General features: G+C 40.2%; 1 protein-coding gene across 2 annotated transcripts in view; it reads left to right on the top strand.

The window, feature by feature from the left end:
- Positions 1-27,265, top strand: part of LOC128649814 (protein regulator of cytokinesis 1) — a 281,224-nt gene that overhangs the window by 37,025 nt on the left and 216,934 nt on the right. For both annotated transcript variants that reach the window (XM_053703289.1, XM_053703288.1), the window contains one exon: positions 21,640-21,789. In XM_053703289.1, coding sequence (XP_053559264.1) covers positions 21,640-21,789 — 150 coding nt within the window. The remainder of the gene's footprint in view (positions 1-21,639; positions 21,790-27,265) is intronic.

The following is a 27,265-nucleotide window of genomic DNA, read 5'->3' as shown; positions in this document are numbered from 1 at the left end:
TCCTTTCTTAGGAACTCTGATAGATTCCATATCCATGAAAATTTTCTTGACAGAGGTCTGAAAGTTAGATTCTGAATACATGCCGAGCCCTGCAGTCCAATCCTCAGCCATCAGTGGCTCAGTGCATGGAGGTAATAGTATTGATGGTGGCGGCAATGGACATCATTCCATTTGCTCGTTTTCATCTCAGCTACAACTGAGCATGCTCAGGCAGTGGAATGTATATTATGTAGATTTGTCTCCTCAGAGACAAGAGACTCTTCTTTGGTGGTTGTCGCTGGATCTTCTGTCCCAAGGGACGTGCTTCCGCAGACCCTCATGGGTGATAGTGACAACGGACGCCAGCCTACTAGGTTGGGGTGCAGTATGGAATTCCCTGAAGGCTCAGGGTTAGTGATGTTGCGAACGGGCGAACCGCCATAGACTTCAATAGGCAGGCAAATTTTAAAACCCACAGGGACTCTTTCTGGCCACAATAGTGATGGAAAAGTTGTTTCAAGGGGACTAACACCTGGACTGTGGCATGCCGGAGGGGGATCCATGGCAAAACTCCCATGGAAAATTACATAGTTGATGCAGAGTCTGGTTTTAATCCATAAAGGGCATAAATCACCTAACATTCCTAAATTATTTGGAATAACGTGCTTTAAAACATCAGGTATGATGTTGTATCGATCAGATAGTGTAAGGGTGTACGCCCGCTTCACAGTGACAGACCAAACTCCCGCAGCGGGTTCATCATCATCACAATCATCATCACACCGTAAGTCCATGTGTGTAATGCTGCCTGAGTGAGACATATCCCTGTTATCTACATCCTCTGTCAATAATGGTTGCGCATCACTCATTTCTTCCAACTGATGTGTAAATAACTCCTCTGACAGATCAAGTGAAGCGGCTGTGTTGCCAGTGTTGGTGGTGGCAGCAGGCGGGCGAGTGGTAACTTGAGAGGTGCCCGAAGCTAAGCTGGAGGAGGATGGTGCGTCATGGTTCCGAGCTGAAGCTGTAAAAGATTGGGTGTCCTGTGTTAGCCAGTCAACTATGTCCTCAGAACTTTTCGAGTTCAGGGTACGTGGCCTCTAAACACTGGGCATTATTCTAGGGCCAAAGGGAATCACAGCACTACGACCACAACGGCCCCTGCGGGGTGGCCTGCCTCTGCCTGTCATTTTTTAGTGGTACTATGCGTGCAAGCTACTGTGGCACTGTGCACTGGCAGAAGTTGGCAGAGTAGACGCTGTAGGCCTTGACACACGCTTGCAGACAACTAACTGCTATTCAATCTATTACAGTCAAAATTGTATTTTTTCTTAATGTACACTACTGTTACACCAGATATGAGTTGCACTGGTGTGACACTGTGCCCTGGCAGGCCCTGAAACGCACACGCGTGAAGGAAACTGACTGCTATTATTTCAGTCAAATTTCTAGTTTTTTTTTTTTTTAACCCCTTAAGGACCAAGGCCATTTTTCAATTTCTTTCCCTTAAGGACCAGGGCTATTTTTACATTTCTGCGGTGTTTGTGTTTAGCTGTAATTTTCATCTTACTCATTTACTGTTTTTCTCGCCACTAAATGGACTTTCTAAAGATACCATTATTTTTTTCATATCTTATAATTTATTATTAAAAATATTATAAAATATGAGGAAAAAATGGAAAAAACACACTTTTTCTAACTTTGACCCCCAAAATCTGTTACACATCTACAACCACCAAAAAACAACCATGCTAAATAGTTTCTAAATTTTGTTCTGAGTTTAGAAATACCCAATGTTAACATGTTCTTTGCTTTTTTTGCAAGTTATAGGGAAATAAATACAAGAAGCACTTTGCTATTTCAAAACTACTTTTTTTCAAAATGAGCGCTAGTTACATTGGAACCCTGATATCTGTCAGGAATACCTGAATATCCCTTGACATGTATATATATATTTTTTTAGAAGACATCCCAAAGTATTGATCTAGGCCCATTTTGGTATATTTCATGCCACCATTTCACCGCCAAATGCGATCAAATAAAAAAAAAAAATTGTTCACTTTTTCACAAACTTTAGGTTTCTCACAAATTATTTACAAACAACTTATGCAATTATGGCATAAATGGTTGTAAATGCTTCTCTGGGATCCCCTTTGTTCAGAAATAGCAGACTTATATGGCTTTGGCGTTGCTTTTTGGTAATTAGAAGGCTGCTAAATGCCACTGCGCACCACACGTGTTTTATGCCCAGCAGTGAAGGGGTTAATTAGTGAGCATGTAGGGAGCTTGTAGAGTTAATTTTAGCTTAAGTGTAGTAGACAACCCCAAGTATTGATCTAGGCCCATTTTGGTATATTTAATGCCACCATTTCACCGCCAAATGCGATCAAATAAAAAAAAAAAAAAACTTAAATTTTTAAGCAATTTTAGGTTTCTCACTGAAATTATTTACAAACAGCTTGTGCAATTATGGCACAAATGGTTGTAAATGCTTCTCTGGAATACCCTTTGTTCAGAAATAGCAGACATATATGGCTTTGGCGTTGCTTTCTGGTAATTTAGAAGGCCGCTAAATGCTGCTGCGCATCACACGTGTATTATGGCTAGCAGTGAAGGGGTTAATTAGGTAGTTTGTAGGGAGCTTGCAGGGTTAATTTTAGCTTTAGTGTAGAGATCAGCCTCCCACCTGACACATCAGACCCCCTGATCCCTCCCAAACAGCTCCCTTCCCTCCCCCACCCCACAATTGTCCCCGCCATCTTAAGTACTGGCAGAAAGTCTGCCAGTACTAAAATAAGTTTTTTTTAATTTTTTTTTAGCTTATTTACATATGCTCCCCCCCCCCAAACAGCTATCTAACCCTCCCCATCTGCCTTATTGGGGGCCATCTTGGGTACTGGCAGCTGTCTGCTATTATTTCACAGTCAAAGTTTTTTTTTTTTTTTTTTTTTAAAGGACCAGTAAACACTGCAGATTTGCATAATCAACAAATGCAAGGTAACAAAACAATACAATAGCATTTACTCTGAATTTCAAATGAGTAGTAGATTCTTTTCTAACACATTTTAAAGTTATGTATATTTCCACTCCCCCTGTACCATGTGATAGCAATCAGCCAATCACAAATACATAAACGTATAGTCTGAGTTCTTGCACATGCTCAGTAGGAGTTGGTGACTCAAAAAAAGTGTAAATATAAAACTGTGCACATTTTTTTTTAATGGAAGTAAATTGGAAAGTTGTTTAAAATTACATGCTGTATCTGAATCATGAAAATTTAATAAAACCGGAGAGTCCCTTTAAATGTACACTACTGTTACACCAGATATGAGTGGTGGCACTGGGCAAGTGGGCGGGCACAGTATACGCTGTGAGCCTAACACACATGCTGACAGGCAACTGCAATTAGATTACACAGGAAAAAAAAAAAGAAGCAGACTGATGTTCTAGCCCTAAAAAGGGCTTTTTGGGGTGCTGTCCTTACAGCAGAGATCAGATGAGTCCTTCAGGACTGTAGTGGACACTGATTACACTAGCCTAGCTATCGATTTCCCTATTAAATCAGCAGCAGCTACACTGTCCCTCCTCTCACTAAGAATGCAGCTTCCAAATTAATCTAAAATGGATGCTGTCTAGGAGGTGGGAGGGAGAGTCTGCCGCTGATTGGCTGGAATGTGTCTGCTGACTGTGAGGTACAGGGTCAAAGTTTACTCAATGATGACGAATAGGGGGCGGACCGAACATCGCATATGTTCGTCCGCCGCGGCGAACGCGAACATGCTATGTTCGCCGGCGAACTATTCGCGACATCACTACTCAGGGTGTGTGGACTTGGTCGGAGTCTCTACTTCCAATCAATATTCTGGAATTGAGAGCAATATTCAATGCGCTTCAGGCTTGGCCTCAGTTGGCTTCGGACAAATTCATCCGTTTTCAGTTGGACAACATCACGACTGTGACTTACATCAATCATCAGGGAGGAACAAGGAGATCCTTAGCGATGACAGAAGTATCCAAGATAATTCGGTGGGCGGAGGCTCACTCTTGTTATTTGTCGGCAATTTACATCCCGGGAGTGGACAACTGGGAAGCAGACTTTTTAAGCAGACAGACGTTTCATCCGGGGGAGTGGGAACTCCATCCGGAGGTCTTTGCCACCCTGTTTCTCAGATGGGGCAGACCGGTTCTGATGGCGTCTCGTCAGAATGCCAAGCTCCCGAGATACGGATTCCAGGTCAAGGGATCCTCAGGCCGAACTGATAGATGCCTTGACAGTGCCTTGGTCGTTCAACCTAGCTTATGTGTTTCCACCGTTTGCTCTCCTTCCCCGGGTGATTGCACGGATCAAACAGGAGAGGGCTTCAGTAATTCTAATCGCGCCTGCATGGCCTCACAGAACTTAGTATGCCGATCTAGTTTACATGTCCTCACTGCTGCCGTGGAAACTTCCATTGAGACAGGACCTTCTCATTCAGGGACCCTTCCAACATCCAAATCTAGTTTCTCTACAGCTGACTGATTGGAGATTGAACGCTTGATTTTATCTGAGCGTGGGTTCTCTGATTCGGTCATTGATACTTTGATTCAGGCACGTAAGCCTGTTACTAGAAAGATCTACCATAAGAAATGGCGTTAATATCTTTATTGGTGCGAATCCAAGGGCTACTCATGGAGTAGAGTTAGGATTCCCAGGATTCTCTTTTCTCCAAGAAGGATTGGAGAAAGGGTTATCAGCAAGTTCCTTTAAAGGGACAAATCTCTGCTTTGTCGATTTTACTACACAAATGTTTAGTGGATGTTCCAGACGTTCAGTCTTTTTGTCAGGCTCTGACCAGAATCAAGCCTGTGTTTAGACCAATTGCTCCACCCTGGAGTTTGAATTAAGTTCTTAATGTTTCTTCAAGGGGTTCTGTTTGAACCCATGCATTCCATAGATATTAAGTTATCTTGGAAGGTTTTATTTTTGGTTGCTATTTCTTCTGCTAGTAGAGTCTCTGAGCTTTCAACGTTACAATGTGACTCTCCTTATCTTATCTTCAATTCTGATAAGGTGGCTTTACGTACCAAACCTGGTTTCTTTCCTAAGGTTGTTTCAAATAAGAATATTAATCAGGAACTTGTTGTTCATTCATTATGTCCTAATCCTTCTTCTAAGGAGGAGTGTCTGTTGCATAACTTGGACATGGTCAGTGCCCTGAAGTTTTACTTGCAGACGACTAAGGAATTTCGTCAATCATCTTCATTATTTGTTGTTTTTTCTGGAAAGCGTAGGGGCCAGAAAGCTACGGCTACCTCCTTTTTTTTTTTTTTCTTTTTGGCTGAAGAGTATCATCCGTCTGGCATATGAGACTGCTGGACAACAGCCTCCTGAAAGAATTACGGCTCATTCTACTAGGGCTGTGGCTTCCTCATGGGCATTTAAAAACAATGCTTCTGTTGAACAGATTTGCAAGGCTGCAACTTGGTCGTCTCTTCACACTTTTTCCAAATTTTACAAATTTGATACTTTTGCTTCTTCTGAGGCTGGTTTTGGGAGAAAGGTTCTTCAAGCAGTGGTGCCTTCCGTTTAGATTCCTGTCTTGTCCCTCCCTTTCATCCGTGTCCTATAGCTTTGGTATTGTATCCCATAAGTAAGGATGAAATCCGTGGACTCGTCATATCTTGTAAAAGGAAATTTATGCTTACCTGATTTATTTCTTTTACGATATGACAAGTCCACGGCCCACCCTGTCATTTCTAAGACAGGTATTTACTTGTTTTTTGTTACTTAAGTCACCTCTGCACCTTTTGGCTTTTCCTTTCTCTTCCTAACTTCGGTCGAATGACTGGAGTGGGAGAGAAGGGAGGAGCTATATATACAGCTCTGCTGTGGTGCTCTTGGCCACTTCCTGCTGACCAGGAGGCGTAATCCCATAAGTAAGGATGAAATCCGTGGACTCGTCATATCGTAAAAGAAATAAATTTATCAGGTAAGCATAAATTTCCTTATTATGCACTTGTTATTTATGTAATGCTACTGCTATTTTTTTGAGGACACAAAGCGTACAGAACACAACAGGATAAAGTAATTTAAACATTCAGTACATATCTGATCTGAAATAGATGTTAAAAGTCCTCATTTTTCATTTTTTTTTTCTTCCCCTTTTAACCATATGTGAGGCCACTTTTAGACCTATGTAGCGATATAAATCCAAGTCCAAGGGGATTGCATTTTAAACATGAAAAAGAAAACAAACAATTAAAGAAAAGGTGCATCTAAACAGATATTATTGCTAATGTTGCTAAACATTCTAGTTATCAAGATGCACCTGCCCGAGCCAGGCATAATAGTGCAAGGAACTAAATTATTTAAAAAACAGAAACACAGACAACTTATAGCTAGCACGGATAATATATTTAGGAGAAAAACAAAATATGTTAATCTATTGTATTCTACAGGGGTAATCTGGTTATGGCACATTTTCTTACTATTGGTACTTTGAGCTTGTATAATCTACATCATAATACTCTTATGAACTGAAACCCCATTGTCTAAAGCTTGGGACAGATATTGACTCCTGGTTTAACTGTCAGAACACAATTCACCATCAGGCCACAACTGCTTCTCCCATCCAAGATACAGGGTTCCAGTAATCATTGTAATATAGAAGGCACATACACCTATCTATTATAATTTCCCTCACATTATAAAAACCACTTCTTTGTGGCATTTTAGTATAGATTTGATTTATATGGGTTTCATACCAGTAAGCATTGGGCGTCAATTTTTCATGCACCAGATAACCAGCATTGTCACTTTTAAGGGTAACCTAAGGATTAATTTTGAGCAAAGGGGTTTCCTTACAATTTAATAATACTGTTTGTAATGGCATACAAACAAATGTCATGTAATTAGTAGCTTAACTAATACCGTCTAATAAGATTGCTGGAATGGGCCTGTGAACATACAAAAACAAGGTAATACAGTCCAAACCACCAAAAACAGAAATAGTCAGAATGGAACTTCTACAAACCAACAGGGTATTTCGTTACTTAATAAAAAGAAAAGCTGTGAGTTAGCCCTCTCCTATTATAGGAAAAAGAACAGCAGATTTCAAGTAGGGCTGCGTGAAGATCGAGGGCTCCCTTTCATGTAATTGCCAAGTGGGACTCAATAGAGCATTGGCAGGGAATTGAGCAAGCTGCTGTATTTGTGGACTCAGAGGCAAGGCTGCTTGGGTTCCAAGGTGTTTATCATAGGATCGGCCCTCAGCATATATAGGTGGGCTTGAATACCGTATATAGGGAAAATGGGGACCGGCCAAAGGTGTACCGACAGGCATAACATATGTCGTGCAGATGTGTGCACTGGAGCGGGAGTCCCCCCCCCCCCCCAAACGCCCGCAAGGGCACAGTACCTGTGGAAGTCTTGACAGTCGGTAGAATTCCCATATCCGCACGGGACCACACAAACACAGATGTAGCCGCATCTGTGGCCGATACGGGTGCGTGCAGTCTCATATTTACATGAGTGTTCTGTTGAGTCGAAGAGATGTGCTCTTTATCCTGGGAAGTAGTTGCCATAAGAGTGTCTTTGCTCCTCTGTGATGTCTCCTTGCAGCGTGAATGCTTCTGGTCGGCTAAAGGGATTTTTCCTTACAACAAATCTTTCTGGCAGAGAGGTTCGGTGGGAGCGCTCATGAGTCTCCTCCCTACCTTCAGAAGCCACGACCGGGTCCTCGATAACCGCCCTCTTCACCAAGTAATCCCAAGGTGCTTTGTTGAGGAGATTCAATAAAAGATCCTCAAGCCGTTCAAAGTATCGGTCTATGCGCATTAGAGGGCTTTCTGCTTGTTTGGTCGCCATCTTTGACATGCAATGGCGTATTTGTAGATTGCGTCTATCCCCCTCTGTTCAATAATCTTTCCCCTCTACTGTTTTAAAGTTTTGCAAGAGTATATGGTATTGTAGTAATATAGCCGTTGTATCTGGCTCGGGCAATTTACCTCGGTTTCCCGAGGGGGGTAACGCCACCTGTTGTGAGCCGCCTCTCCAGGCCCTAATCCGATCTTATTGCCCCAGCGTCAGGAATACAGCAAATAAACAGATGGGAAAAGTGCTTCTGTGTATCTGTGAGATACAGATCGAATATGATGAAATTTCACTGTAAAAGGCATCCGATATAGGCGGAATATTTGATAATCAGCTGGAGCTCTAAGGGAATGCGACCTCTCAGGATCGCTGTACGGACACGCCCCCCCAAGTGGTCCTTTTTAACCCCTTCGCGGCCGAGAACGTGCCAGAAACATCCTACAAAAAATACCCTTAACGACCAAGGACGTTCCTGGGGTTTCAAGTGATAGAAGCGACTCTGTGGCCCTCTCTGCATCGGCCAGCGATGGCGCCGATCGTTGGTGGGTGGGAGCAGCTGCAGGGAGGTGGGTGGGCGGCCCATCGCTGGATCACTTCCTGATCCGGTGCGCGCAAGTGGTAGGGAGCGCGCGCATGCTAGTACTTAAATAGAAGCCGGTCCTGGGAAAACTGGGTAGACAGCTGCCAGTACCCAAGATGGCCATAAATAGTTATAGGGGGGAGGTTAAGAGAGCTGTTGGGCGGTTAGGGGGGAACCTACACTGCAAAAACTATTTAACATATTAAAAAATATGCTTTTAAAAAAAAAAGGCTTATTTTAGTACTGGCAGACTTTCTGCCAGTACTTAAGATGGCGGTGACAATTGTAAGGTGGGGAAGGGAAGAGAGCTGTTAAAGGGGGGTCAAGGAGGGATCGGGGGGGATGTGTCAGGTGGGAGGCTGATCTCTACACTAAAACTACCTAATTAACTCCTTAACTGCTGGGCATAATACAAGTGTGGTGTGCAGAGGCATTTAGCGGCCACCTTATTACCAAAAAGCAATGCCAAAGCCATATGTCTGCTGTTTCTGAACAAAGGGGATCCCAGAGAAGCATTTACAACCATTTGTGCCACAATTGCACACGCGGTTTGTAAATAATTTCAGTGAGAAACCTAAAGATTGAGAAAGATTGTGATTGCGCATTTGGCGCTGAAATGGTGGCATGAAATATACCAAAATGGGCCTAGATCAATACCTGGGGTTGTCTACTACACTAAAGCTAAAATTAACCCTCCACGCTCCCTAATTAACCCCTTAACTTCTGTGCATAATACACGTGTGGTGCGCAGTGGAATTTAGCGGCCTTCTAATTACCATGAAGCAATATGTCTTTCTGAACAAAGGGGATCCCAGAGAAGCATTTACAATCATTTGTGCCATAATTGCACATGCTGTATGTAAATAATTTCAGTGAGAAACCTAAAGTTCGTGAAAAAGTGAACGTTTTATTTTTTTATTTGATCGCATTTGTCGGTGAAATGGTAGGATGGAATATACCAAAATGGGCCTAGAGCAATACTTTGGGTTGTCAACTAAAAAAATATATACATGTCAAGGGATATTCAGGAATTCCTGACAGATATCAGTGTTCCAATGTAAATAGCGCTAATTTCTCTTATTAAGTGTATCCAGTCCACGGATCATCCATTACTTATGGAATATATTCTCCTTCCCAACAGGAAGCTGCAAGAGTCCACCCACAGCAAAGCTGCTATATAGCTCCTCCCCTAACTGCCATATTCAGTCATTCTCTTGCAAGCCTCAACATAGATAGGAGGTCGTGAGAGTCTGTGGTGCTTTCTACTTAGTTTATTCTTCAATCAAAAGTTTGTTATTTTTAAATGGCACCGGAGTGTGCTGTTTATCTCAGGCAGTATTTGGAAGAAGAATCTGCCTGCGTTTTTCTATGATCTTAGCAGACGTAACTAAGATCCATTTGCTGTTCTCACACATTCTGAGGAGTGAGGTACTTCAGAGGGGGAATGGCGTGCAGGTTTTCCTGCAGATAAGGTATGTGCAGTAAAATATTTTTCTAGGAATGGAATTGACTAAGAAAATACTGCTGATACCGAAGTAATGTAAGTAAAGCCTTAAATGCAGCGATAGCGACTGGTATCAGGCTTATTAATAGAGATACATACTCTTGTAAAAATGTGTTTTAAAACGTTTGCTGGCATGTTTAATCGTTTTTTTTAACATATGTTTGGTGATAAAACTTATTGGGGCCTAAGTTTTTTCCACATGGCTGGCTTAAATTTTGCATAGAAACAGTTAACTGAAGCTTCCCACTGTTGGCTGTGGCAGTTTGTTGTGTCTGTTTTTAAAAACGTCTGTCGTTTTTTTTTATTTTTTATCTGTTTTTTGCATTAAGGGGTTAATCATCCATTTGCAAGTGGGTGCAATGCTCTGTTACCTTATTACATGTACTGTAAAAATTTCGTTTGTTTTACTGCCTTTTTTTCACTGTTTTTCAAATTTTGACAATTTGTTTCTCTTAAAGGCACAGTAACGTTTTATATATTTGCTTGTTAACTTGATTTAAAGTGTTTTCCAAGCTTACTTGTCTCATTAGTCTGTTCTAACATGTCTGACATAGAGGAAGCTCTGTGTTCATTATGTTTTAAAGCCATGGTGGAACCCCATCTTAGAATGTGTACCAGATGTACTGATTTCATGTTAAACAATAAAGATCATTTTTTGTCTTTAAAAACATTATCACCAGAGGATTCTGTCGTGGGGGTAGTTATGCCGACTAACTCTCCCCACGTGTCAGACCTTTTGACTCCCGTTTTAGGGACTCACGCTCAAATGGCGCCAAGTACATCAAGGGCACCAATAGCGTTTCTTTTACCAGGGGATTCTGTCGAGGGGAAAGTTATGCAGACTAACTCTCCCCACGTGTCAGACCCTTCGACTCCCGCTTCAGGGACTCACGCTCAAATGGCGCCAAGTACATCAAGGGCGCCCATAGCGTTTATTTTACAAGACATGGCAAAGGTGGTGAATAATATTCTGGCAGCAGTATTAGTCAGACTACCTGAAATTAAAGGAAAGCAGTTAGCTCTGGGGGTAGATACAGAGCATACAGACGCTTTAAGAACCATGTATGATACTACCTCACAATATGCTTAGTCTGTGGGTGATTTTTTTTTGACTCAGGGAAGATGATTTAACCTGATTCTGATATTTCTACATTTAAAATTTATGCTTGAGAACCTCCACTTGTTGCTCAGGGAGGCTTTGGCTGCTCTGAATGAATGTGTACAATCGCAGGGCCAGAGAAATTGTGTAGACTGGATAAATAATATGCAGTGCCGGTGTGTACTGATGTTTTTCCAATACCTAAAGAGGTTTACTAAATTTTTTTTAATAAGGAATGGGATAGACCAGGTGTGCCGTTCTCTTCCCCTCCTATTTTTTAGAAGAATGTTTTCTAATAGTTACCACCACACGGGACTTCTGGCAGACAGTTCCTAAGGTGGAGAGAAGAGTTTCTACTCTAGCTAAGCGTACCACTACCTCTGACGAGGACAGTTGTGCTTTTTAGATCCAATGGATAAAAAAATGTTTATTCAACAGGGTTTTATCCTGCAGCCCCTTGCATACATTGCTTCTGTCACTGCTGCTGCGGCGTTCTGGGTTGAGTCTCTTGATGAGGCTTTACAGTTAAGCGACTCCATTGGATGAATATATTTGACAAGCTTATGCTAGCCAATTCCTTTGTTTTCTGATGCCTTGTTCATTTGACTAGACTAACGGCTAAGAATTCTGTTTTTTACTATACTGGCGCGCAGAGCGCTATGGCTTATATCATGGTCAGCTGTCGTGACTTTAATAAATAAGCTACTTAACTTCCCTTCAAGGGGCAGACCCTATTCGGGCCTGGTTTGAAGGAGATTATTGCTTATATCACTGGAGGAAAAGGTCATGCCCTTCCTCAGGATAGGTCTAAATCAAGGGCAAAAAAAAAAAAAAAAAAAAAGTCTAATTTTCGTACCTTTTAAAAACTTCAGGGCAGGTGTGGCATCCTCTTCCTCTAAGGCAAAACAAGAGGGAATTTTTGCTCAGTCCAAGGCGGTCTGGAGACAATCGGACCTGGAACAAAGATAAGCAGGCCAAGGAGCCTGCTGCTGCCTCTAAGGCAGCATGAAGGAACGGACCCCTATCCGGTAACGGATCCTATAGGGGGCAGACTTTCATTCTTTGCCCAGGCGTGGGCAAGAGATGCCCAGGATCCCTAGGCATTGGAATTTATATCCCAGAGATATCTTCTGGATTTCAAAGATTCCCCCCCCAAAAAAGGGGAGATTTCGCCTTTCACAATTATCTGCAAACCAGATAAAGGAGGCATTCTTACATTGTGTACGAGATCCATCCAGTTCCAAGAGAGGAACAGGGACAGAGTTTTTACTCAAATCTGTTTGTGGTTCCCAAGGAGAGGGAACCTTCAGACCTATTTTGGATCTAAAGATCTTAAACAAATTCCTCAGAATTCCGTCATTTAAGATGGAAACTATTCGTACCATCTTAACTATGATCCAGGAGAGTCAATAGAGGACTACAATGGATTTGAAGGATGCTTATCCTCACATTGTGATGCATAAAGATCACCATCGTTTTTCAGGTTTGCCTTTCTAGACAGGCATTACCAGTTTGTAGCTCTTTCCTTTGGGATATCTACAGCCCCAAGAATCTTTATGGAGGTTCTGGGGTCGCTTTGGCAGTCCTTAGACCGCGGGGCATAGAAGTGGCCCCTTATTTAGACGACATCCTGATACAGGCGTCAAACATCCAAATTGCCCAGTCTCATACGGACGTAGTACTGGCATTTCTGAGATCACATGGGTGGAAAGTGAACAAGGAAAGAGTTCTCTATCCCCAATCTCAAGGGTTTCCCTCCTAGGGACTCTGATAGATTCTGTAGAAATGAAAATTTACCTGACTGAGTCCAGGTTGTCAAAGTTTCTAAATTTCTGCCGTGTTTTTTCATCCCATCCGCGCCCTTCGGTGGCTCAGTACATGAATGAAATCGGCTTAATGGTAGCGGCAAGGGACATAGTACCGTTTGCACGTCTACATTTCAGACCGCTGCAACTATGCATGCTCAGTCAGAGGAACGGGGATTACACAGATTTGTCCCCCTGTTAAACCTGGACCAAGAGACCAGAGATTCTCTTCTCTGGTGACTATGTCGGGTCCATCTGTCCAAGGGTATGACCTTCCGCAGGTCAGATGGGACAATTGTTACAATAGATGCCAGCCTTTTAGGTTGGGATGCAGTCTGGAACTCCCTGAAGGCTCAGGGATAGTGGACTTAGGAGGAGACCCTCCTTCTAATAAATATTCTGGAACTGGGAGTGATATTCCATGCTCTTCAGACTTGGCCTCAGTTAGCAACTCTGAGGTACATCATACTCAGTCGGACAATATACACGACTGTGGCTTACATCAGCCATCAAGGGGGAACAGAAGTTCCCTAGCGATGTTAGAAGTCTTACAATAATTCACTGGACAGAGACTCACTCTTGTCTATCAGCTATCCATATCCCAGGTGTTGAGAACTGGGAGGTGGATTTTCTAAGTCGTCAGACTTTTCTTCCGGGGGAGTGGGATTTCCTCCGGAGGTCAAGACCAAGCAGGAGAGGGCTTTGGTGTTTTTGACAGCGCCTGCGTAGCCACGCAGGACCTGGTATGCAGATCTGGTGGACATGTCATCCTTTCCATCACGGTCTCTGCTTCTGAGACAGGTCCCTCTACCTCAGGGTCCTTTCAACCATCTAAATAGAATCAATCTGAGATGGACTGCCTGGAGACTGAACGCTTGATGTTATCAAAGCATGGCTTCTCCGAGTCAGTCATTGATACCTTAATACAGACATGAAAGCCTGTCTCTAGGAAAATTGAACATAGATATGGTGTAAATATCTGATTGTTATGAATCCAAGGGTTACTCATGGAGTAAAGTCTGGATTCCCAGGATATTATCTTTTCTCCAAGATGTTTTTGAGAAAAGGGTTGTCAGCTAATTCCTTAAAAGGGGACAGATTTTTACTCTGTCTATTTTTTTTGCACAAGCGTCTGGCAGGTATTCTAGACGTTCAGGCATTTGGTCAGGCTTTGGTTAGATCCAAGCCTGTGTTTAAAACTGTTGCTCCGCCATGGAGCTTAAACCTGATTCTTAAGGTTCTTCAAGAAGTTCCGTTTGAACCTTTTTTGTTCCATAGATATCAATCTTTATCTTGGAAAGTTCCTTTTGGGTAGCTAATTCCTCGACTCGTAGAGTCTCCAAGTTATCTGTGTTACAATGTGATTCTCCTTATCTGGTCCTTCGTACGGATAAGGTAGTCCTGCGTACCAACCTGGGTTTTTTCCTAAGGTGGTATCTAACAAGTACATCACTCAAGAGAGAGTTGTTCCATGCTTGTATCCTAATCCTTCCTCAAAGAAGGAACGTCTATTACACAATATTGGACGTGGTTTGTGCTTTAAAGTTTTACTTACAAGCTACTACAGTTTTCATCAAACGTTCACCTTGTTTGTTGTCTATTCTGGACAGAGGAGAGGTCAAAAGACTTCAGCAGCCTCTCTGTCTTTTTGGTTAAAAAGCATAATTCATTTAGCTTATGAGACTGCTGGACAGCAGCCTCCTGAAGGGATTACAGCTAATTCTACTAGAGCTGTGGTTTTCACTTGGGCCTTTTTTAAATGTGGCTTCTGTTGAACAGATTTACAAGACGGAGTCTTGGTCTGCGCTTCATACTTTTCAAATTTAACAAATTTGATACCTTGCTTCTTCGGAGGCTATTTTTGGGAGAAAGGGTTTTTTACAGGCAGTGGTAACTTCCGTTTAAGTACCTGCCTTGTCCCTCCCATCATCCGTGTACTTTAGCTTTGGTATTGGTATTCCATAAGTAATGGATGATCCGTGGACTGGATACACTTAACAAGAGAAAACATAATTTATGCTTACCTGATAAATTTATTTCTCTTGTAGTGTATCCAGTCCACGGCCCGCCCTGTCACTTTAAGGCAGGTAATTTTTTCATTTGAACTACAGTCACCACTGCACCCTATGGTTTTTCCTTTCTCTGCATGTTTTCGGTCGAATGACTGAATATGGCAGTTAGGGGAGGAGCTATATAGCAGCTTTGCTGTGGGTGGACTCTTGCAGCTTCCTGTTGGGAAGGAGAATATATTCCATAAGTAATGGATGATCCGTGGACTGGATACACTACAAGAGAAATAAATTTATCAGGTAAGCATAAATTATGTTTTTGAATTTGTGCTGCTTGTATGTATTGCCCTATAACTTACAAAAAAAGCATAGAACATGTAAACATTGAGTATTTCTAAACTCAAGACAAAATTTAGAAACTATTTAGCATGGTTGTTTTTTGGTGGTTGTAGATGTGCAACAGATTTTGGGGGTCAAAGTTAGAAAAAGTGTGTGGATTTTTGTTTTGTTTAGTTTTTTCCCCATTTATTTTCATCATATTTTATATAAAAAAAAAATTATAGTAAACTATAAGATATGATGATAACTTTAGAAAGTTTATTTAATGGCGAGATAATCGGTATATAATGTGTGGGTACAGTAAATGAGGAGTAAGAGGAAAATTACAGCTAAACACAAACGCCGCAAAAATTTAAAAATATCCCTGGTCTCAGACAGTCAACAAATGGGAAAAGTGGTCTGGTCACAAAGGGGTTAAACTTGTATGATTCAGATAGATTATGCAATTTTAAACAACTTTTTCAATTAAATTTTTATACATTTTTTGTTTTCTTGGTATTCTTTGTTGAAAGCTAAACCTAGTTAGGCTACTATGTTAATTTCTAAGCCCTTGAAGGCTGCCTCTTATATCAGTGCATTTTGACAGGTTTTTTTTCCAGCTAGACACTGCTAGTTCATCTGTGCCATATTAGATGACTGTGCTCACTCTTGTGGAGTTATTTAAGAGTCAACACTGCCTAAAATGCAAGTCTGTCAAATTAACTGAAATAAGGGGGCAGTCTGCAGAGGCTTAGATAAAAGGATATCAGAGGTAAAATGTATATTAATATAACCATTGGGAACAAAAGGGTGCAACAGCACTACACTAGTGTTGAGGAGATGCTAGTATCAATGGATTAATGTCCTTAGCTTGAGTGCTTATGCATGAATTAACTTGAGAGACAAAATCAACGTAGACGTTGAAAAAAGTATGCATCTATTTAGCACTTCATTCTCCTTATTTGGGATTATGATTTAGACATCAATAGGGGAATGAAGTTAGGTGATTGTAGTTAAAATTTAACCTTTATTGGTTTGATTAAAAGAACAGAACACAACAAAGTTTTAAAAACATAAAATTATTTAGACCTGTAGAACGTGTTTTCTAACCACTCATTGGCGGTAGAGAAACACTGGGTTCAATTTGAAGTGTGGTAATCTGGTCACCTGATAGGTGATAAATATGGAGATGGAGTTTTGAAGTCTCCTGAGAGGGTAAATTGGTCAAGTAATTGATCTGAATTAGTGTCACAAACTGGGCAAAATTTGTTGTGGTTGTGTTGTAACTTATTCGTATAAGTGTCAATATTACTCAGATGTCAGTTATGTGCTTACTGTTATATCAGATCAGTTACATTGGGTCGTTGAAATCCTAGATATAAATCTACACGAAAATGTGTGTTATAGAATTAAACATCTATCACTATTATGATGAGAAAGAGTTAGTATTTATCCTTCTCTTTGTTAGAGTTCTACTAAAGATGGTGGTGATTTAACTATCAAGGTAATTACACTCTGACTAAAGAGCAAATATATATAGAGAAATAAATGTATATAGAGAAATAAATGTGGATAAGGTAACCACAATTTGTATAATAATAATTGTCACACAATGTCTTTTGTCAGTGGCTCATACCGTCCAATGTGCAATAAACTCGCCTAAAATCTTTGTTTATGTTGACAAAGATTTATGATAGATATCTTATTTAGATGGTTATTATCAAAGATAATATTGGATTGTTAGGTGAGGTTCCACAGTTGTGGTAATTATGTCAGATGCCTGACACTTATTATAATAAGATGTTTCAAGTCAGTTATTCTCTATTTATTAATTCGATAAAAATCACAAGTATCACTTATACGAGTATAAGTAGATTAAAATGCAAGTTGCTGTTAGATGCAGTATTTTAGTTGTGTTTAGATTGCCTTGTAACTGCAATCTCACTTGTATTTAGTTTTTAATCTGATAGTAACAGTTGACACACACTGATTTTCAGTCTATTAGTTCACTCAATAACTTGATATCAAGTTCACCCCTTTCAACCCCCATTATCTTTTAAACTTAGCAAAAGATTTAGACCGCTAAAATTAGTAATATGGCTGCTAACCAAACAATATATTAGAACCAGTTGTTACCACTCCTTTTGATAGCAACATAGCGTTGTACCTGATTACGATAGAGAAATTAATTGTGGTGTGAATCTGAGATGTGACATTTAGTCTCTATATAGAAAATAACGGTGATGTGAATCAGAGATGTGTGTGAAATTTAGTTAGACCAGTGTTCACTTTATCAATAAGTGACTTACAAACTGACCATATTAACCAACTATACAAACTTAAAGGGACAGTCAACCCAAAAATTACTGTTACTTATTTAGATTAGTTAATTAACAATCTTTACATCAAACTCTAGCCCAATTTTCATCTAAAACTTTGGCAGAAAATACACTTACTAGATCTCATCTGGCTGTTTTGAAATGACCACCTGACTCCTTCTCTGACGTCTCCCAAAAGCTTGAGCTGCAGCACTAGTACAGGAACTTCTCGTCCCTGCTCGCTCCTTTCATCAATCTCATGGCTGACTGATATGACAAAGATCCCACAATCTAATACTTTATAGAGGAGAGGGAGAAAGAGAGCTATATCTACAAGATGCTTCTTAATAAATTAAAAACTAATAAGTAATAATAATTGTAGACACTGTTGTATCACAAAACTAAGTGTATAGAGTTGCACACACTGCAGAGCTTTATATAAACAATCTGACAGTTAATTTCACTTTGTTCCGATTGCTGCAGGCTTATGGATAGATCTATGGATACTCTACCACTGTGGGCTGCATATTTGTTACCGACTTGTTTGGAAGATATTTACTATAGTAATACGTATCATTATACAATAGGCTCACTTGATGGTATGCTGTATTGTATTATAATTATAAAGAGAAATTAGTATTTTTATTAGTGCTGTTATGGTTAAAATACCCCGCGTTTATTCATATTGTGTAGTCTGGTATACAAATGGCAAGTGGTCATTGTTAACCGTATTAACCCGTTTTTTTGTTAATTAGCAAGTATTTAATGTATACACAAATTAACATTGTGCATTATTTGGCAATTAACAAGAATGAGAAATACATATTTATCTTATGACCCCTGCTCAAGTATTGGAACACATTTGTTACGGGGTTAGGGTATAGGGAGGGGGTAGAGGGGCTCTCTCATCTTTATACCCGGGCATCAGTCAGAACAGAGTGACTGTCAGACGGGGTCACTGGGAGCCATGATGGTGCCAGTGCACAGCCCGGAGTCAACAAGCAGCAAACACCCCCCCCAGAAAAAGACAGCGGCTCACACATCTCTCAGCCCAGAGGAGAAAGCGCGCTCAGGAGGTGCGGTTACAGTCTGAATATAATGTCACTTGGGAATTTGACTAAGGGGGGTAGTGTGTGTATATATGTGTGTGTGTGTGTATATGTGTGTATGTATATATATATATATATATATATATATATATATATATATATATATATATATATATACAGCTTTCTAGAATATACTGACTAGATGTCATTCCCTTTGACAATATTCTGTGTGATCTAATTGGCCGTGTGTTACTATTACAGAATATTACAGAATAACGTCAAAGGGAATGACATCTCGTCAGTATATTCTAGAAAGCTGGAGACAGATATATACACCCACACTACCCCCCTTAGTCAAATTCCCAAGTGACATTATATTCAGACTGTAACCGCACCTCCTGAGCGCGCTTTCTCCTCTGGGCTGAGATGTGTGAGCCGCTGTCTTTTTTTTGGGCGGGGTGGTGGTGTTTGCTGCTTGTTGACTCCGGGCTGTGCACTGGCACCATCATGGCTCCCAGTGACCCGGTCTGACAGTCACTCTGTTCTGACTGATGCCCGGGTATAAAGATGACAGAGAGCTCCTCTACCCCCTCCCTATACCCTAACCCCGTAACAAATGTGTTCCAATGCTTGAGCAGTGGTCATAAGATAAATATGTATTTCTCATTCTTGTTAATTGCCAAATAATGCACAATGTTAATTTGTGTATACATTAAATACTTGCTAATTAACAAAAAAACGGGTTAATACGGTTAACAATGACCACTTGCCATTTGTATACCAGACTACACAATATGAATAAACGCGGGGGTATTTTAACCATAACAGCACTAATAAAAATATTAATTTCTCTTTATAATTATAATACAATACAGCATACCATCAAGTGAGCCTATTGTATAATGATACCTATTACTATAGTAAATATCTTCCAAACAAGTTGGTAACAAATATGCAGCCCACAGTGGTAGAGTATCCATAGATCTATCCATAAGCCTGCAGCAATAGGAACAAAGTGAAATTAACTGTCAGATTGTTTTTATAAAGCTCTGCAGTGTGTGCAACTCTATACACTTAGTTTTGTGATACAACAGTGTCTACAATTATTATTACTTATTAGTTTTTAATTTATTAAGAAGCATCTTGTAGATATAGCTCTCTTTCTCCCTCTCCTCTATAAAGTATTAGATTGTGGGATCTTTGTCATATCAGTCAGCCATGAGATTGATGAAAGGAGCGAGCAGGGACGAGAAGTTCCTGTACTAGTGCTGCAGCTCAAGCTTTTGGGAGACGTCAGAGAAGGAGGAGTCAGGTGGTCATTTCAAAACAGCCAGATGAGATCTAGTAAGTGTATTTTCTGCCAAAGTTTATTTAGATGAAAATTGGGCTAGAGTTTGATGTAAAGATTAATTAACTAATCTAAATAAGTAACAGTAATTTTTGGGTTGACTGTCCCTTTAAGTTTGTATAGTTGGTTAATATGGTCAGTTTGTAAGTCACTTATTGATAAAGTGAACACTGGTCTAACTAAATTTCACACACATCTCTGATTCACATCACCGTTATTTTCTATATAGAGACTAAATGTCACACATCTCAGATTCACACCACAATTAATTTCTCTATCGTAATTGGGTACAACGCTATGTTGCTATCAAAAGGAGTGGTAACAACTGGTTCTAATATATTGTTTGGTTAGCAGCCATATTACTAATTTTAGCGGTCTAAATCTTTTGCTAAGTTTAAAAGATAATGGGGGTTGAAAGGGGTGAACTTGATATCAAGTTATTGAGTGAACTAATAGACTGAAAATCAGTGTGTGTCAACTGTTACTATCAGATTAAAAACTAAATACAAGTGAGATTGCAGTTACAAGGCAATCTAAACACAACTAAAATACTGCATCTAACAGCAACTTGCATTTTAATCTACTTATACTCGTATAAGTGATGCTTGTGATTTTTATCGAATTAATAAATATAGAGAATAACTGACTTGAAATATCTTATTATAATAATTGTCAGGCATCTGACATAATTACCACAACTGTGGAACCGGACCTAACAATCCAATATTATCTTTGATAATAACCATCTAAATAAGATATCTATCATAAATCTTTGTCAACATAAACAAAGATTTTAGGAGAGTTTATTGCACATTGGACGGTATGAGCCACTGACAAAAGGCATTGTGTGACAATTATTATTATACAAATTGTGGTTACCTTATCCACATTAATTTCTCTATATACATTTATTTCTCTATATATATTTGCTCTTTAGTCAGAGTGTAATTACCTTGATAGTTAAATCACCATCTTTAGTAGAACTCTAACAAAGAGAAGGATAAATACTAACTCTTTCTCATCATAATAGTGATAGATGTTTAATTCTATAACACACATTTTCGTGTAGATTTATATCCAGTATAAATCCAACTAGGATTTCAACGACCCAATGTAACTGATCTGATATAACAGTAAGCACATAACTGACATCTGAGTAATATTGACACTTATGCGAATAAGTTACAACACAACCACAACAAATTTTGCCCAGTTTGTGACACTAATTCAGATCAATTACTTGACCAATTTACCCTCTTAGGAGACTTCAAAACTCCATCTCCATATTTATCACCTATCAGGTGACCAGATTACCACACTTCAAATTGAACCCAGTGTTTCTCTACCTGGGGAAAAGGGGCATATTATTACAATACTTATACCGCCAATGAGTGGTTAGACAACACGTTCTACAGGTCTAAATCATTTTGTGTTTTTAAAACTTTGTTGTTGTGTTCTGTTCTTTTAATCAAACCAATAAAGTTAAATTTTAACTACAATCACCTAACTTCATTCCCCTATTGATGTCTAAATCATAATCCCAAATAAGGAGAATGAAGTGCTAAATAGATGCATACTTTTTTTCAAATTAATATAACCATGTTGGTAATGCAAAACAGGGGAATGGGTAATAAAGGGATTGTCTATCTTTGTAAATACAAATTCTGGTGTAGACTGTCCCTTTAACTGCCTCAAGTTTGTATGTTAAAGATGTTTGCTTTCAATTAGTATTCACTTTGCATGTCATGAATGACAACAATATTCTAATGTATTTTCAGCTAGAATTCAAGAAAGAATGTCTTATCTCAACTCTAAATACCATCAAAGAGAGAGTACAGGTTTTGTGGCATCGTCTGCAGGTGCCCCAGGAAGAGCAAGATTTATATCTGAAGGCTGCAAAGTGTCCAATAAATGAAGATATAAAGCAGGTAACCACTGAGTTAGTCAGATTGATAACCTCACAGTAACCATTAGCCTTGTGTTTTGTTTTTGTAATGTTGATGTTTGGGTTCATAGATCGGTGTTTGTCTGAACTAATAAAAAAAAGAATGAAAATAAATTGGAGAATGTGAAATTCTATTTAGCATGACTTTTGGTACCACTTTTTTTTGAAAATGCGTAGGAACATTGTTAATATGGGTTAATCCGCTCCTCTAGGTAATCCAAATTTTGTGTCATTTTAATTGTGTGTAATATTTTTATGGTTAGATCAGTGTTTTCCAAACTCCAGTCCTCATGGGACTTGCAAGATAGTGAAAAGAGTTGTCTCCTGATTTTGTTTAATTTAAATTGAAACGTATAAGTATAAAATCATAAATTAAATAACTTTTGTTAATGCAGTAAGGGCCAAACGCCACTAGCCTAGGGTGTCAAAATGGGTTTGCAGTGAAACTGTTAGACATTGTCACAATTTAAATTTTGATGGTTCAGCTGGAGCATGCAATTTTAAGACCTTTTTTTAAAATTTAAATCGGTTATCAAATTTACCCTATTTTCTTGGTATCCTTTGTTGAAACGCATACCTAGGTAGGAAGGCTATGCACATATATGCCTCTTGTCATTGGTTCAAGAGATATGTTCAGCTAAGCCACAGTAGTGCATGCTGCGCTGGAGCAGACTTTAACCATTTGTTAAAAGTAACATGAAATTCAAACTTTTACTTTCATTATTTAGATGGAGCATATGATTTTTTTTTTTTTTTTTTTTTTTTTTTTTTAGACCCTTCTGTTTTACTTCTAACTTTTGTTCTCTTGATATCCTTTGTTGAAAATTTATATTAGGTAGAGTCAGGAGCTGCTGATTGAAGGCTGCACATATATGCCTCACCAGGGCCTAGGATTACCCAAAAACTCCTCTCGCCCATCGGGCAAGTAAATGACAAAACTTACTAGCCCGCAGGAAACTTTAGTCGCCTGTGCGTATATATCAGCATGTAGTGTGTGTACTACAAAAAGGACGAGCGCAGACTAGATTGTTGTGAATAAACTTTAATAAAGCCTCACGCTAAATGGGGCTACTCACAAGATATAAAATTTAACACAGCACATCACAAAGATAGAAACGTGAAACTTGGCTCCCAGTTCTCAGTCAGATGCATATTCTTGTAGTAATTGATGGTGAAAGATCCGATTCTGGATTCAACGTTAACACCTCACCGCTTACGGAGTCTAGAGAACCCGCTAGGGGTTTCAAAACACACACCCTCTTCTACAACCAATAGACGCCTCAAACACACGAGGATCTACGGAAGCCTCGCGGGGACAAACAGTTAGATCCATACCTCTACGCGTTTCATCCCGATCGACAGGACTCAAGAGTGATTACCGAAAGACGCTGTATCTCATATATCAGAAAAGTTGCTCATGCCCCCTCAAATTTCATTTTTTTTTTTTTTTAAATGAGTTTTCTCCAACATTGGTGTGTCCGGTCCACGGCGTCATCCTTACTTGTGGGATATTCTCTTCCCCAACAGGAAATGGCAAAGAGTCCCAGCAAAGCTGGTCACATGATCCCTCCTAGGCTCCGCCCACCCCAGTCATTCTCTTTGCCGTTGCACAAGCAACATCTCCACGGAGATGGTTAAGAGTTTTTTGGTGTTTAAATGTAGTTTTTATTCTTCTATCAAGTGTTTGTTATTTTAAAATAGTGCTGGTATGTACTATTTACTCTGAAACAGAAAAGGATGAAGATTTCTGTTTGTAAGAGGAAGATGATTTTAGCAGACAGTAACTAAAATCGATTGCTGTTTCCACATAGGACTGTTGAGATGAAGTAACTTCAGTTGTGGGAAACAGTTAGCAGACTTTTTCTGCTTAAGGTATGACTAGCCATATTTCTAACAAGACTGTGTAATGCTGGAAGGCTGTCATTTCCCCTCATGGGGACTGGTAATCCATTTTCTTAGTCAAACAAACAGAATAAAGGGCTTAATATGGGCTAAAAAACTGGTAGACATTTTTATGGGCTAAATCGATTGCTTTATTTGGGCATATTATTCAGATTTAGGCTAACAATTGGCATTTATAATCTTGGGGAACGCTTATAAAACGGCAGGCACTGTGTTGGTCACCTTTTTCAGTCAGGGGGCCTTTCTAGTTTTAGACTGAGCCTCATTTTCGCGCCATTAATGCGCAGTTGTTTTTTGAGAGCAGGGCATGCAGATGCATGTGTGAGGATCTAAAAATCTCTGAAAAAGCTTCTAGAAGGCGTCATTTGGTATCGTATTCCCCTCAGGGCTTGGTTGGGTCTTAGCAAAGACTATAGCTGGGACTGTATAGGGGTTAAATTTAAAAACGGCTCCGGTTCTGTTATTTTAAGGGTTAAAGCTCTGAAATTTGGTGTGCAATACTTTTAAGGCTTTAAGACACTGTGGTGAAATTTTGGTAATTTTTGAACGATTCCTTCATACTTTTTCACATATTCAGTAATAAAGTGTTTTCTGTTTGAAATTTAAAGTGACAGTAACGGTTTTATTTTAAAACGTTTTTTTGTGCTTTGTTGATAAGTTTAAGCCTGTTTAACATGTCTGTACCTTCAGATAAGCTATGTTCTATATGTATGAAAGCCAATGTGTCTCCCCATTTAAATTTATGTGAAAATTGTGCCATAGCGTCCAAACAAAGTAAGGACAGTACTGCCACAGATGATGATATTGCCCAAGATGATTCCTCAAATGAGGGGAGTAAACATGATACTACATCATCTCCTACTGTGTCTACACCAGTTTTGCCCATGCAGGAGGCCCCTAGTACATCTAGTGCGCCAATACTTATTACCATGCAACAATTAACGGCTGTAATGGATAACTCCATAGCAAATCTTTTATCCAAAATGCCTACTTATCAGAGAAAGCGCGATTGCTCTGTTTTAAACACTGAAGAGCAAGAGGGCGCTGGTGATGATTGTTCTGTCATACCCTCACACCAATCTGAAGGGGCCATGAGGGAGGTTTTGTCTGATGGAGAAATTTCAGATTCAGGAAAAATTTCTCATCAAGCTGAACCTGATGTTGTGACATTTAAATTTAAATTAGAACATCTCCGCGCACTGCTTAAGGAGGTGTTATCTACTCTGGATGATTGTGACAATTTGGTCATTCCAGAGAAATTATGCAAGATGGACAGGTTCCTAGAGGTTCCGGTGCCCCCCGACGCTTTTCCTATACCCAAGCGGGTGGCGGACATAGTAAATAAGGAGTGGGAAAAGCCCGGCATACCTTTTGTTCCCCCCCCTATATTTAAGAAATTATTTCCTATGGTCGACCCCAGAAACGTCTTATGGCAGACAGTCCCTAAGGTCGAGGGGGCAGTTTCTACTCTAAACAAACGCACTACTATTCCTATCGAAGATAGTTGTGCTTTCAAAGATCCTATGGATAAAAAATTGGAAGGTTTGCTTAAAAAGATTTTTGTACAGCAAGGCTACCTTCTACAACCAATTTCATGCATTGTTCCTGTCACTACGGCAGCGTGGTTCTGGTTCGAGGAACTAGAAAAGTCGCTCAGTAGAGAAACTCCATATGAGAAGGTTATGGACAGAGTTCACGCACTTAAATTGGCTAACTCTTTTATTTTAGATGCCGCTTTGCAATTAGCCAGATTAGCGGCGAAAAATTCAGGGTTTGCTATCGTGGCGCGCAGAGCGCTTTGGCTAAAGTCTTGGTCAGCGGATGTGTCATCCAAGACAAAATTGCTTAACATCCCTTTCAAAGGTAAAACTTTATTTGGACCAGAATTGAAAGAGATTATTTCAGACATCACTGGGGGAAAGGGCCACGCCCTTCCACAGGATAGGTCTTTTAAGGCTAAAAATAAGCCTAATTTTAGTCCCTTTCGCAGAAACGGACCAGCCTCTAATTCTGTATACTCTAAGCAAGAGGGTAATGCCTCACAACCCAAACCAGCCTGGAAACCAATGCAAGGCTGGAACAAGGGTAAGCAGGCCAAGAAGCCTGCCGCTGCTAACAAAACAGCATGAAGGAGTAGCCCCCGATCCGGGACCGGATCTGGTGGGGGGCAGACTCTCTCTCTTTGCTCAGGCTTGGGCAAGAGATGTTCAGGATCCTTGGGCGCTAGAAATAGTTTCTCAAGGTTATCTCCTGGAATTCAAGGAACTACCCCCAAGGGGAAGGTTCCACAAGTCTCACTTATCCTCAAACCAAATAAAGAGACAGGCATTCTTACATTGTGTAGAAGACCTGTTAAAGATGGGAGTGATACACCCAGTTCCAATAAAGGAACAAGGAATGGGTTTTTATTCCAATCTGTTCGTAGTTCCCAAAAAAGAGGGAACGTTCAGACCAATTTTGGATTTGAAGATCCTAAACAAATTTCTCAGGGTACCATCGTTCAAAATGGAAACTATTCGAACGATTCTACCCACCATCCAGGAAAGTCAATTTATGACTACCGTGGATCTAAAGGATGCGTACCTACATATTCCTATCCACAAAGAACATCATCAGTTCCTAAGGTTCGCTTTTCTGGACAAACATTACCAGTTTGTGGCCCTCCCATTCAGATTAACCACTGCTCCAAGGATTTTCACAAAGGTGCTAGGGTCCCTTCTAGCGGTTCTAAGACCAAGGGGCATTGCAGTAGTACCTTACTTGGACGACATTCTAATACAAGCGTCGTCCCTGGCAAAAGCAAAGGCTCATACGGACATCGTTTCTAGCCTTTCTCAGATCTCACGGATGGAAGGTGAACAAAGAAAAAAGTTCTCTGTCCCCGTCTACAAGAGTTCCCTTCTTGAGAACAATAATAGATTCCTTAGAAATTAGGGTTTTTCTGACAGAGGTCAGAAAATCAAAACTTCTAAGCTCTTGTCAAGTGCTTCATTCTGTTCCTCGTCCTTCCATAGCGCAGTGCATGGAAGTAGTAGGATTGGTGGTTGCAACAATGGACATAGTTCCTTTTGCACGAATTCATCTAAGACCATTACAACTGTGCATGCTCAAACAGTGGAATGGGGATTATACAGACTTGTCTCCAATGATTCAAGTAGATCAAAAGACCAGAGATTCACTCCGTTGGTGGCTGACCCTGGGCCATCTGTCCCAGGGAATGAGCTTCCGCAGGCCAGAGTGGGTCATTGTCATGACCGACGCCAGTCTAGTGGGCTGGGGCGCGGTCTGGGAATCCCTGAAAGCTCAGGGTCTATGGTCTCGGGAAGAGTCTCTTCTTCCGATAAACATTCTGGAACTGAGAGCGATATTCAATGCTCTCAGAGCTTGGCCTCAACTAGCAAAGGCCAAATTCATAAGGTTCCAATCAGAAAACATGACGACCGTTGCATATATCAATCATCAGGGGGGAACAAAGAGTTCCCTGGCGATGAAAGAAGTGACCAAAATAATTCAATGGGCGGAGGATCACTCCTGCCACTTGTCTGCGATCCACATCC

Source organism: Bombina bombina, chromosome 2, assembly GCF_027579735.1.
Source record: "Bombina bombina isolate aBomBom1 chromosome 2, aBomBom1.pri, whole genome shotgun sequence".
In the NCBI taxonomy this organism is placed as follows: Eukaryota; Metazoa; Chordata; class Amphibia; order Anura; family Bombinatoridae; genus Bombina; species Bombina bombina.
The sequence above is the reverse complement of the archived record's forward strand: the minus strand, read 5'-3'. Positions and strand labels throughout refer to the sequence as shown.